The 13915-nt window shown below is 38.6% G+C and overlaps 1 protein-coding gene across 1 annotated transcript in view; it reads left to right on the forward strand.

Moving 5' to 3' along the window:
* Positions 1-63: 63 nt before the first annotated feature.
* The window catches only part of UBA6 (ubiquitin like modifier activating enzyme 6), an 80224-nt gene continuing 66372 nt past the window's right edge, over positions 64-13915 (forward strand). The window contains exons 1-2 of the mRNA XM_082652696.1: positions 64-168; positions 4178-4240. Of these exons, the coding sequence (XP_082508822.1) occupies positions 98-168; positions 4178-4240 (134 nt within the window). The 5' untranslated portion in view covers positions 64-97. The remainder of the gene's footprint in view (positions 169-4177; positions 4241-13915) is intronic.

The raw sequence follows: 13915 nt of genomic DNA on the forward strand, positions 1-13915 counted from the left end.
GCCCCCTCCGGTGACGTCATCGCCCGCCCCTTGACCTCACGGTCCTGCCCCCTTCCCTGCCTCCCAATATCCAGCAGCGGCTGCGTCTCAGGAGGCGATGGAGGGCTCTCAGCCGGTGGCCGCACGTCAGGGGGAAGAGGCGTCCTGCTCCTCCTGGGGGGCCGGCAGGTGAGAGGACGTGTGTGGGCGCGAAGAAGCAAGGCGTGGCGGGCAGGACCCAGAGCCCGGCTTTCTGCTTCTCCCCCTAAGGCGGGCAGGGAGTGTGCGAGAGGCCGCGGGGCTGGCCAGAGCCGGCCCTGGGCGGCTAGGGGAGCGCGCGGTGTGGGTGTGGCGGCGTGGGCTCCGGCCTCTGCGACTGCCGGCTTCGTTGAGGAAAAAGCCCACTTATCGCCCCTTTCAGCGCTTTCTCAGTTCCGGTTGGGGTTTGCCATTCCTCCTTCCTCCCAGTCACCGGACGTGGAGGGGAGGGAGGGGCTCCGGCGGGGAGTTCTGGTCCGAGTCGCTCGGTGTGAGCTTCCCAGACCTGGTGCCGGACACCTTCCCTCCTTTCGATAAAGTGAAAGCTAAGCTCTGCTGTGCGCTGTCCTCCGCTGAGATCCTCTGAAAACTATTACCAGAGGGAACTTGGTAATAATGAATCAGTGGTAGTCAGGACACTCTGAGGCCTCTGTTGACTGCACTTTAAAAAGAAAGAAAGAAAAAGAAATCCAGGAAAAAAACACGAGTTACCCATTCTTATTTCCCAGTTGGTGTTGAGGTTCACGTCTTTTCCATTCTGGCAAAAATAGAGGGGAAATGTGCGTGTAGTTCCTGTTTCAATCATTTCGTAATTAATAAAGCGGATAGTTACATTCTGCCCACTACCAGAATACAATATGCCAAAGATAAAAGTGGTGCAGATTTGATTTTGAGCTAATGTGAGTGTTCACAAACCTGTAGCATTTTCACCAGCTTCAGACTGAAGGGATGCTTTTTGGTACCATGGTATTGCCTGCCATTGCCAGCATTGCCGAATTTACTTGGGAGATATTATGTAATACAAACAAAACCTTCCCTTATTTAAAGCATTTTTGATCGCCATGTAGACCTTATCATAAGAATGATTTTTGAAATATTCCAGTAAGGCAGAACTTTATGAAAAGTAGGTGCCAGTTGTATTGTTAAGTGACAGAACTGGTTAGAATGTAATGCTCTACTCATGTTTACTTAAGAGCTTTACCCACTAGACTATTGCCCTCCATGCAAGGAAGATAGCTAGTGAAAGTATACCAGGGATAAGAAAGCTGTAATAAAAATTTTTGTTACAGTGCCAGGGTATATTGTGTATTTGTGTGTTTTTATTAGCTAGAAGCTGATATCACTTGATCATCTAATCAATATTTGATAACAGAAATAGTCACATTTTGATATTATATTTTCAAATACTTTGGCTTGTATAGCAACACCAGGCCTAGAAAATAAGTTTCCAAAACTGGATTTTGTGCTATCACGTTGTTTTTAGAATCCTGTGATTGATAATTAGAGCTTCCCAAAACCTAGAATGGATCACACTTTTGCCAAGATGATATTGATCTTAGCTGTCACCGTGGCTCAGGCCCAAATGTCCCAGCTGGTTCCCTCTGGCCAGGAACTATTTCTGTTTCCCAGTGTTTACCTATTATCATTTTTCTTTCTGTGCCATGCTGTGAAAAAATTGGAATGAACTGTGGTAAATGATACATCACTTTGTGTCTTGTTACACTAGTATGTTTAACCTTTTTTTAATTTTTAAAATTCATTTAACATATTTTTTTTTTTAGTGCTTTCTTCATGCCTACTGTGAGAGGCAATAGGCAGTATAATGTGGTTGTCAGGAGCTAGACTGATTAGATTCAGGGCTCTGCCATTTACCTGCTCTGTGACCATGGGCATATTATTTAAGTTAATCTCTGTCAGTCTCAGGTTTTTTCCTCTGTTCAATGGAGACAGTAATAGTGTCTATCTCATAAAATTGTTGAAAGGGTTAACTGAGTTAGTACATCTAAAGCACTTAAAGCAGTGTGTGACACATATTTGCTCTTGTTATTAAATGTCAGGTACTGTTTTAGGGATTTGGAATATAGTAGTGAATTCCTAATGGATCATATATTCTATAGGGGAAGGCAGATGATAGTTAATGATAATGAAAAAAATACATAATTAATGATTTGAAGAAAATACAACAGGTTAACAAGTTAGGGAGCCACTTCGTTGATTGTGTTACTAAACCAAACTTGGTCTGCTTCCCCAATGCACACCAAAGCCAATCTCCTGGCACCAGGTAATGGTGAAGAAAAGTACAGTTTATTGCAGGGCCAAGCAAAGAGAATGGGCAGCTCATGCTCAGAAGACAGAAACCCCCCATTGGCTTTCAGGGAAGGGTTTTTAAAGACAGTCTGAGGGAGAGGGTTGTGGGGTGTGTGATCCATGCTCAGTTCTCTGATTGCTTGATGGTGAGGTAACAGGGTAATGTTTTTGGAACCTCAATCATCAACCTTCTGGTTCCAGCTGATCAGCAGTTCAGCACACAGTTAACTTCGTCCACCTGGTGGGAGTTCTAGCATCTGCAAGACAACGAAAGGTCCTTGACTTTGTTTTATGACTAAACTGTTATTACTTTGACTGCTTTCCTTTGTTTCTACATTTTCTCATCACTTTGATTAAATTTGCTCTTTGGAACTCGGGGAAAGCCTAGGAGGCTAAAACTTTTGTACAAACAAGCGGGGAGGGGAAATCTGTCCCAGGGAAGGCCCCACAGGGTCCTGCTCAGTTTCAATGGGGTGATCTCAAATGGTCTGTGATGTTTGTGAAGCAATATTTTAATAGAGGCGTAAATGGTAAGAGTCAGTTTTTCAGAGATCTGAAGGAAGAACATTTGAAGCAAAGGGAATAGCGAGTATAAAAACACTGAAGTGATAGCAAGCCTGGCTTTTTGAGAACCATCAAGTAGGCCAGTGTAGTTGAAGATAGTGAGCAAGAGGGAGAGGTGTGGGCGTTGAGGTTGGACTGGTAACTGGGAGACATACATAAAGGCCCTATTATGTATGCTAAGGTGTTTGAATTTTGTTCTAATGGTAAAGAAAACTTACTGAAGGATAATTCTAAGTTAGGGAGTAATGTCTGACTACATTCTAAACGTTTTAGCCTGTTAGATGGAAAATTAATTAAAGGGAAGGGCAATAGAAATAGAATAGTTTAGGAGGCCTTTGAAGTAGTTCAGATGAGATATGATGATGGTTTGGCCTGAGATTGTATTGACTGAAATGGTGAGAAGTGATCAGATGTGAGATCCCTTTTGAAGGTAGAACTAACAGCGCTCACAGATAGAGAAAATAAGGGAACAAGTAAAGATCCTTAGATTTTTGGCCAGAACATGTGAGTAAATGGTGGCATCATTTGCTTGGTGGTCCCAAGTGAGTTGGGAAAGACTGGGGAAGAATAGATTAAGCAAGGGAAATTGAATTCTATTTGAGGCTTGTTATTTTTTTTTTGTTTTTTGTGGTACACAGGCCTCTCACTGTTGTGGCCTCTCCCATTGCGGAGCACAGGCTCCAGACGCGCAGGCTCCGCGGCCATGGCTCATGGGCCTAGCTGCTCCGCGGCATGTGGGATCTTCCCGGACCGGGACACGAACCCGTGTCCCCTGCATCAGCAGGCGGACTCTCAACCACTGCGCCACCAGGGAAGCCCGAGGCTTGTTATGTTTGTGATACCAGTTAGACATCAGAATAGAGATATTGTTCTGGCAGATGCATAAAATCTGGAGGGCAGAGGAAAGGTCAAACATGTAGAAATAACCTTAGATATCATTATATGGTAAATTCCGAGTGTGTATATTATAGAAGGTTTATGGGGCACTCAAATAAAATTGCTAAAATATAGATCCATCAGAATATATGTAGCATTGATAAACAACACGTGAGAATAAAGCAACCATGGGCTCTAATTTTATAATACAGGGTAGGCAGTCAGTGAATTTAATCTTGATCTATTTTTAAAATCTAAATAAAGTGGTAAATAATAAAATATATATCTGGTTTGTAAAACCTGTTTTAGTAACTAGTGAATCTGATCCCATGTATAATTGAATATGAGTATTACAGAATATGAGTATTGAATAGCCATACTGGCCCTTATAAGTTATGTTTTCTTTTTTCAGTGTGAATACAAATTTGCCCAATATGCCAACAGAATCTGTGGAGATTGATGATGCATTATACAGGTAAGAACATTATGGAAACTGAAACATTTTCCCCATTCATTGTTCTCCAGTAACGGAGTAGTTTTATTCAAAGACACCACTAGGCCTATGCAGAATTTTGTAATATATATTCTAAGAGTTCCACTCAAGTTAAAAATTCAGGTTTCTTTTTTTGGTTTTTTTTGTTTTTTTTTTTACTATAGGCTGAAAGCTTGAATAATATTTAAATCTTGGTTGTGTTAGGTTTAGGTGATATGACTAAAAATGATTTTGCTATCCACTACAAAATATACCTCTTGTTTCTGGACAGGAGTACATATTTATGTTCTTGATAGTGCAGGAGTCTCATGAAAGACAGTTCATTTCACTTTAGTTAGTTATACAGTAGCATCTAGAGACCATGTTAACTTCAGTGTGATCTCATTAACAACATTGCATGTTTGCACTGTATAGACAGTGGAGAAGTATTTTGTGATTGAAGAGCTGTGATTTGAATGGAATTTAGTGGGACTTTTTTTACCATATTTTTTCATGAAATAAAAATACTTTTTTCAAAATTAAAGAAAAATTAAAAACACATAAATTGCTGTCATTTCTAGTAGATACTTTGAGATGTTTGCATGAAAGATAGTATACTCTCAGTTTAAAAGTTTTTAGATTTCCTCTATAACTAATCATGAAAAAATAAATTTTATGTAGGTAAATTTGGAACAATAGGCTCATCATATATTTTGGATTTCTTTCTATATTTTTTTATGTGGGATGCAGAGTCAATTTTGAGCAGTTTAGGAGGAGCTGATACATACCACCTGGTATGTTGATTTCAAGTCACATTTTGCGCTATACCTTGGAAGAAGAGATAAAGACTAACTTGTTTTGCTTACGTGAAAACTGTTTCACCATGTGGTCTCCTGACTATGATTATACTTCCGAAGTCATCTTAAATTTGGACTCTTCATCTGTAATTACGATGTTCTTAATGTCCTTCTGATCATATTCTTAGGAAAACAAATGGCAGCTCCTTGAGATAACATTGGCTAATTTTTTTCATTATTTGTTACCGTCCTTGTGAAACATTTTTATATCCCTCCAATCCTATAATGACTGATTAATGAACATAATTTTCAGTAAACCAGAGATTAAATTTTCCATTTGCAAAGCTAGGTAAGTAGGCTTACAGTTCACTTGTAGTCAGTTTGCTGGACTGAAAGTAATAGAATACAGCAATTTAGGTATCATATATAGCAGTTCATATATGATCAGGTATTGCTGGATCATAAGGTAGTTCTATTTTTAATTTTTTAAGGAACCTCCATACTGTTTTCCATTGCATCTGGACCATTTTACATTCCCACCAACAGTGCACAAGAATTCCAGTTTCTCCACATTCTCACCAACACTTGTTATTTTCTCGGGTTTTATTTTTGTTTTATTATAGCCATCCTTACAGGTGTGAGGTGCTGTCTCGTTGTGTTTTTGCATTTCCCTGATGATATGTGATGTTGAGCACCTTTTCATATTCTTGTTCGCCATTTGTGTGTTGTTGTTGGAGAAATGTCTAGTCCTTGCCCATTTTTTAATTAGGTTATAGGCGGGGGGGGGGGTTGCTATTCAGTTGTAGTTTCTTATATATTTTAGACATTAAACCCCTTATCAGACACCTGGTTTGCAAATATTTTCTCGCATTCCATAGTTTGCATTTTCATTTTGCTGATTGTTTGCTTCACTATGCAGAAGATTTTGAGTCTGTGGTAGTCTCACTTGTATGTTTTTGCTTTTATTGCTGTGCTTTTGGTGTCATATCCAGGAAATCCTTGCCAAAACCAATGCTGAGAAGTTTCCCTCCTATGTTTTCTTCTAGAAGTTTTATAGTTTCAGGTCTTTTGTCTAAGTTTTTAATCCATTTTGAGTTGATTTTGTGGATGGTATAAGGTAGAGGTCTAAATTCTAATCTTTTCATCTTTTGTTTTGGAAATCCAGTTTTCCCAATGCTATTTGTTAGTCCAAACCTACCTTTTCCTCTGAGTACACTGGCCATACTAGACTACTTCTTACCATAGTTTATGCATTTACACCTGTTGTCTTTTCTTTTTAGTTTATTTTTGGCTGGGTTGGGTCTTCATTGCTGCGCAAGGGCTTTCTCTAGTTGCGGTGAGTGGGGGCTACTCTTATTGCAGTGCGTGGGCTTCTTATTGCGGTGGCTTCTCTTGTTGTGGAAAACGGGCTCTAGGCACACATGCTTCAGTAGTTGTGGCGCATGGGCCCAGTTGCTCCGCAGCATGTGGGATCTTCCTGGACCAGGGCTTGAACCCGTGCCCCTACATTGGCAGGCAGATTCCCAACCACTGCACCACCAGGGAAGTCCCCAAGTCAATACTTTAAATACTATTTATTTATTCCTAAATATTGTCATTGAAATTTGTTTAATATTTACTAGGTATACAAGTTTTTCCCAGATATGAATAATTGAATCTCAGGTTATAATTATTTGTAAACATTTAGGCTTTCCTACGAAACTGAAACTCTGTAAAATCTACAAATCTTGAATGTTAACTAAGTCTGATATTTGTACATATATTTAGGTAGGAAATATTTTTAGGACAGTTTCAATACCTACTTTAACAAAGTGGTTTGCTAAATATATTTCACTTTTTTCTTACTACTCAATCTTAAATTACCTCATAGTTACTGATCAACTAAACCTGAAATTATTCTCAGAATCTAAAGATTTCTTTTTTGGGGTGGGGGAGCACTTCTAACAGCATTCTGGGCCCCATCTCTATTTAATTTTGCATCTTTATTGCCAGCAAATTGCTGGGTGAGTTAGACAGCTAGTTAGACTTGAGCCAGTTCTGTAGATCTGCCCATTTCTTTTCCTCTGAAGATATGCCTGAGCCTGCTAATCCCAAGATTTATCTAAAGAAATGAATGAGTCCTAATTTAGGACTAAAGCCTTGGTTTTCTAACTCTGCTTTTACCAAAGAACTCTCTGTTGGAGGTAATTAAAACTAATTCAGATAGTGATACTTTGCTGTCTCTTTTTTTATGTTCCTTGCCTATAGGTTCCTGTGTAAAGATCAGTATATGAACAAGGCGTGAATATCAGAGCAGCACCAGGGCATTCTTAGCTTTCTGGATTAATACAGTCATAATAGTATCAAAGCTGTGTGTGTTCTAGTGTAATACTAGAGGAAACTTCTCTGGCTTTTGAGATAACAGTTTTTCTGGATTTGCTTCTACTCCTCTTGACTTCTTTCTGAGATTTTTCTTAGTCTGCTCTTGCTTTGCCTGCAGCATGAATGCCAGGTTCCAACTTGAGGATTTTTCTCTCAGTTCATACTCTAGTTCACATCCATTTCCATGATTTTAGCTTTCTGTCTATATTTGAGTCCCTTTCCGCAGCTTTCTTCCTCCAAGTTCAAGACCTTTGTTTTTAAATGCACACAGGATGCTGTTTTCTTGTTTGTTTGTTTTGGCTGTGTTGGGTCTTAGTTGAGGCACGCGGGATCTTTTCATGACGGCACGCAGTCTGCTCAGGTTTCTCTCTAGTTGTGATGTGCAAGTTTTCTCTCTCTAGTTGTGGCACACAGGCTCCAGGGCACATGGGCTCTGTAGATTGCAGCACATGGCCTCTCTCGTCGAGGTGAGCAAGCTCAATAGTTGTGGCATGTGGGCTTAGTTGCCCCGTGGCATGTGGGATCTTAGTTCCCCGACCAGGGATTGAACCCGCATCCCCTGCATTGGAAGGCAGATTCTTTACCACTGGACCACCAGGGAAGTCCACAAGGTGCTTTAAAGGTAAACCAGGCAGATGTTCAGCAAATAACTACCTTTTTTTTAATTGACATATAGTTGATTTACAATGTTGTGTTAGAATATCTACTTCTTAGAGAAACACTATGGTACAGTGAAATGAACATGGTCTCTGGATTTAGAGGATAATGTTCACATCCAATCCTGACATTTATATGAACCAAAACTAGTTATTTAATCTTTCTACTTCTCATGTGTAAATAAGAATAACATCTCTTAAAAATAATATCTAAGTCTTAAAGTGTTCACACAAAAACTTAATATAAAATTTTCAGCCTTAAGTAGCACTCAACACCATTGGAATCCTTTTCCTTCCCTCTTCAGATTCTCAAGCTTAATTAAATGGTGCCACACCCACTCAGTAACCTAAGCTAGAAACCTTGGTGTCATCTTAGGTTATTCCCTGTTTGTCATCTTCCAAATTAACTTTTTTTAAATCCTTTATTTTTAAACAACTCTTAATTCCAGCTCTTTCATTTTTCTCTCCCTGCATTTGGAATCTCTCAATTGAGCTATTATAATATTCTTTTATGTGTTCTCTTTAAAACTATTCTTGTCTCTAATCCATCTTTCATAAGTTATTCAAAGTTGTATTTTTGGCACTTACCTTGGAGTCCATGGCTTCTTGGCTTAAAATCCTTAAATGATTCCCTATAATCTACACTGATGAGGCCAAACTGTACAATACACATTTAAGCCCTTTTATGGATACAGCATAACAGTAGCTGACAGTTTGAACTTAGGTATTAGATATGAATTTGAATCATTCTCCATCATTTATTAGTGTATGATCTTAGGTTACTTAACCTTTAAGTCCAATCATTTCTTTCATTTATTTATTAAATATTTAATGAGAAAATGTGCACAAATTGCAAATAAATCATGAAGAATAGTACTGTACCTATGAATTCAGTAGCTTCTAATTTACCATGAGTTATGGCCATATCTTTCTTTTTAGACTCCATGTCACTTCTCACCACTTTACACTCTGACATCCTATTCTTTAGCCTTGTTCAAAATTTATGTATATATTGTCAGGGTCTAGGATTTGATTTTGCCCTATTTACAAGCTAAAAGCTAGCCTATTATTCTTTAGTGGATGCTAACATAAGGTGTGAAACATCTGGGTCAGAGACAGAGGATTTCATTACTTATAGCAAACAGCATGGGCATCAGCCTGCCCACTGTTATCAGTGGGCATAATTTGTGTGACTTAAATTTTTTTAAAGCTTTTTAGTGCAGAATATGGTTTATCTTGATCAATGTTCTGTGTGCATTTGGAAAAAATGTGTATTCTGTTATTTATTGGATTGTCCTATCAATGTCAATTAGGTCAAATCGATTAATAGTGTTGTTCAGCTCTTCTGTATCATTACTGATTTTCTGTCATTCTTTATATCAGTTACTGAGAGAGCGGTGTTGTCCATAATTTCCTGTTTGTATATTTCTTATTTCAGTTCTACCAGTTTTTGCTTCACATAGGTTGAAGCTCTGTTATTAGTGCATAAACATTTAGAATTGTTATGTCCTCTTGATGTATTGACCATTTTATCATTATGAAATGGCCCTCTGTATCCCGGTGATTTTCTTTGCTCTGAAATCTGTTTATCTGATATTAAAAGTCTGCTCTTCTCTTGCTTATTGGTAGCATATCTTTTTCCACCCTTTGACTTTCATTTGTGTATTCAAATTGGGCTCCTTATAGATAGAATATAGTCGGATTTTTCTTTTTATTCAATCTGACAGTCTTTTTTTAAAATTAATTAATTAGGCCGCATTGGGTCTTAGTTGTGGCGCGCAGGCTCTTCCTTGCAGCGTGCGGGCTTCTTTATTTGTGGCGCACAGTCTTCTCTCTAGTTGTGGCACACGGGCTTCAGAGCGCAAAGGCTCAGTAGTTGTGGCACGAGGGTTTAGTTGCCCCGCAGCTTGTAGGATCTTAGTTCCCTGACCAGGGATCAAACCCGCGTCCCCTGCATTGAAAGGTGTTTTCTTCACCACTGGACCACCAGGGAAGTCCCTGACAGTTTGTCTTTTAATGGAGTGTTTACACCATTTAAATTTTTAAAATTTATTTATTTTATTTTTGGCTGCGTTGGGTCTTCATTACTGCGCGCGGGCTTTCTCTAGTTGCAACGACAGGGGGCTACTTTTTGTTGCGGTGCGCGGGCTTCTCATTGAGGTGGCTTCTCTTGTTGCGGAGCACAGGCTCTAGGCGCGCGGGCTTCAGTAGTTGTGCCGCGCGGGCTTAGTTGCTCCGCGGCATGTGGGACCTTCCCGGACCAGGGCTCGAACCCGTGTCCCCTGCATTGGCAGGTGGATTCTTAACCACTGCGCCACCAGGGAAGCCCTACACCATTTAAATTTAATGTGGAATATTGATACTGTTTTTGCTGTTTGTTTTCTAATTGCCTAATCTGTTACTGGTGTTCCTTTTTTTCTCTCTCTTCTTTTTTTTTGTTGAATAATTGAGTATTTTAATTATATTTTATCTCCTTTAATTGGCATGTTACTCTACAGGTGTCCCTCACTACCCTTGGGGGATTGGTTCCAGGAGCCTCCATGTACACCAAAATCCATGGATGCTCAAGCCTCTTACATCAAGTGATGTAGTACAATGAGTGCAGTTGGCCCTCCATATCCTCAGATGTGAATATGGAGGGCTGACTGTATATTTATTGAAAAAAATCCACGTATAAGTGGACCCACACAGTTCAAACCTGTGTTGTTCAAGAGTCAACTGTACTTCTTTCTTTTGCCTTTTTTAGTGATTACTTTATGGTTTATAGTGTACATCTTTAATGTGTCACAGTGTATGTTCAAATCTTATTCTGTCACTTCCTGTATGACATAAGAAGGTTACAACAGTGTACTTCTGTTTTTCCTGTTCCAGGATTTGAGTTATTGTTGTCTTAACATTTTACTTCTACATATGTTACAAACTCACAGTACGTTATTGGTTTTGGCTTAAGCAGTCAATTATCATTAAAAGAGATTTTAAAAATAAAGAAAAGGGGGTTTTGTATTTATCCATAGATTTGTCATTTCTGATATTCTCTATTCCTTTGTGTAAACTAAGATTTCCATCTGGTATCATTTTCCTTCTGCCTGAGGATTTGCTATAACATTTCTTATAGTGAAGGTCTGCCAGCAATGAATTCTTTCACCTTTTGTATGTCCAATGAAGTCTTTACTTCCTTTTTTTGAAATTGAGTATAGAATTTTAGGTTGACAGTGTCTTCCTTTCAGTGTTATAAAAATGTTGTGCCGCTGCCATCTGATTTGTACTGCTTTCCTGGGAGAAAGTTGTCATTTGTACCTTTCCTCTGCATGATCTGTTTTCTCTGATTTTTTTAATATTTCCTCATCATCCCCAGTTTTAAACAATTATGATATGCCTTGGTATAGTTTTCTTTATATATCTTGTTCTTTGTTTGTATCATGGTCTGTGAGTTTATTGTGTTCCTGGAAAAATTTTAACTGTTTAGTTCTTCAGTTTTGTTTTTCTCTCCCCCTTTCTCTAGTCTCTTTCAGGGACCTCAGTTTCACATATATTAGACCAAGTGAAGTTGTCCTGCAGCTCATTTAAGGTCTGGGTTTGGGGGTTTGTTTGGTTTTTTTCCCCAGTCTTTTTTGTTTTCATCTCTGTGTTTCAATTTGTAAAGTCTATTGCCATGTCTTCAGGTTCACTTCTGCAGTGTCGAATCTGTTGTTAATTCCATTCAGAGTATTTTTTATCTTAGATTTTATAGTTTTCATCTCTAAAAGTTTTGCTGCTTCTTGAGCATATGAATTATATTTTTAATTATTTTAATGTCTGTTTACACATTCTATCATCTGTCATTTCTAAATGTGTTCTATTGTTGATTTTTCTGTTCACTGTAAGTTGTATTTTCTTGCTCTTTTGCATATCTGTAATTTTTTAGTGTATGTCAGACATTATGAATTTTACATTTTTGGTTGCTGGATAACCTTGAATTCCTTTAAATATTCTTGAGCTTTTTCAGGGACACAGATAAATTACTTGAAAACAATTTTATTTTCTCAAGGCTTACTTACTTTTAAGCTTTGTTAGGTGAGATGAGAGGAGACTCAATTCTGAGGCTACTTTTCCCCCAGTATTGATGTAATATTCTTTGGAGTATTCTATCCAGTGCTCTCTGTATTATAAGGTTTTCCATTTGGCTGGAGAGGAACATAAACTCTTTCTGACCCTTTTTAAAAACAGTGATTGTTTCACTTGCACTTGTCACCTGGTTCTTTCCCCAGCTTGAGGTTGTTTCCTCATCGTAACTTAGCTGAAGACTCAAGGAGAACCCTCTACAGATGTCTGGTGTTCTCTCTGTGCATCTTTCTGCTCACAAATTCTAGCCTTGAATTCACAGCTCGCTCTCTTCAATTCAACAAGGAGACCACCAGGCTCTTCTTGGGTTTCCCTTCCTGCACTGTCTCCTGGAAACTCTCCAGGCTAGGCAATCATAAAACTCACCTCATTTATTTTTCTCCTCTGAGATTACTGTCCTCAGTTACCTATTTTCCAGCGTCTCAAATCTGTTGTTTCATTTATATTGTCCAGTTTTCAATTGTTTAAGGCAGAAAGAGGATAAATCTGGTCCCTGTTACTTAACCAAGGCCAGAAGTGGAAGTCTTAGGTACATACTATATATCTCTTACCTGCCATTCTTTTTCATGCTTTTCTTTTTCCTAGCATAGAATGCTTTTCCTTCTTTGATTAATTTAACTCCTCTTAAGTCTTCAGATTTCAACTTGGAGGAACCTCATTTGTGAAGCTTTCCATGACCTCCACTGATAGAGATAATCACTTTCTCTTCTGTATTTCAGGTTCCCTTAGTTTCTGGTACTTCTGTATATAGTACTTAATAATGGATTATTTGATTATTTATCTCCCCCAATAACATGTCGCAGGCATCCTCCTAGGTATTTTATATATTTTATTTTAAATAATTTAATCCTCACAGTACCTCATGAGGTTGTTGCTATCTTGATCCCCACACAGTGCCAGTGCCTGCCTTGAAATAGATATTTTAATAAATTTATGAATGCCTGAAGATAATTGAAGTACATCCAGAAGATAGTGATTAGAGTGTTGAGGGGGACTCAAAATGATGCCATGTTTGGAGTTGTTTAAGGAACTGGAGATGTTTAGCCTGGAGAAACCTGGAGGAACCTGAATACCATCTTCAAATGTTTGGAGGGCTGTCACATAGAAGAGGGATTACACAAGTTCCCTATGGCCCCAAGGAGGTAAAATTAGGACTAGTGGTGAAAACTACAGGGAGATATTGTACCTTCATTAAAGGGAGAATCTTTAATAAATAGGGCTCTTTAAAAGTAGAGTAGTTAGCCTTGGAAATTTCCTTTTTACTGGGTACATTCACTGATATGTTGCACGTCTATTTAATACAGTCAGCTGTAATGTATCAATGCTGGGCTTGAAGTTACACTCTCAGCTCTTTAAATCCCATCCGGTAAGATTTAAGGGTCAATTGCAGAGTACCTGCCATTGCCTAGCACAAACTAGGCACTTACTTAGTACCCTTACCCTTGGTGGCCAGCACTGAAAAGGCAGGTAATTTAATCAACTGTTGAGAATTTGTCTGAGGTTATGTGATTCTTTGAAAACCTTGGCTCATATATCTTAATTTTATTCTTTTGTCTGGATGTTCTTTGTCATTTATAACCACGTTTGTGTCATGGCTATTCATTATTTACCTAAGTAGTCTTAAAAATAATTGATGAAGACAAGTGTGAGATGAAAAACATTTTTCTAATGTAGTTTTTGTGACTGTGAACGTAGAAAAAAGAATTCAAGCCCTCTGCTTAGTAGAGCATAAAAGTGTTGTTCTTGTGTGCCAGTTCATTTCT

Source organism: Grampus griseus (genome assembly GCF_964374135.1).
Source record: "Grampus griseus genome assembly, chromosome: 4".
Lineage (NCBI taxonomy): Eukaryota > Metazoa > Chordata > Mammalia > Artiodactyla > Delphinidae > Grampus > Grampus griseus.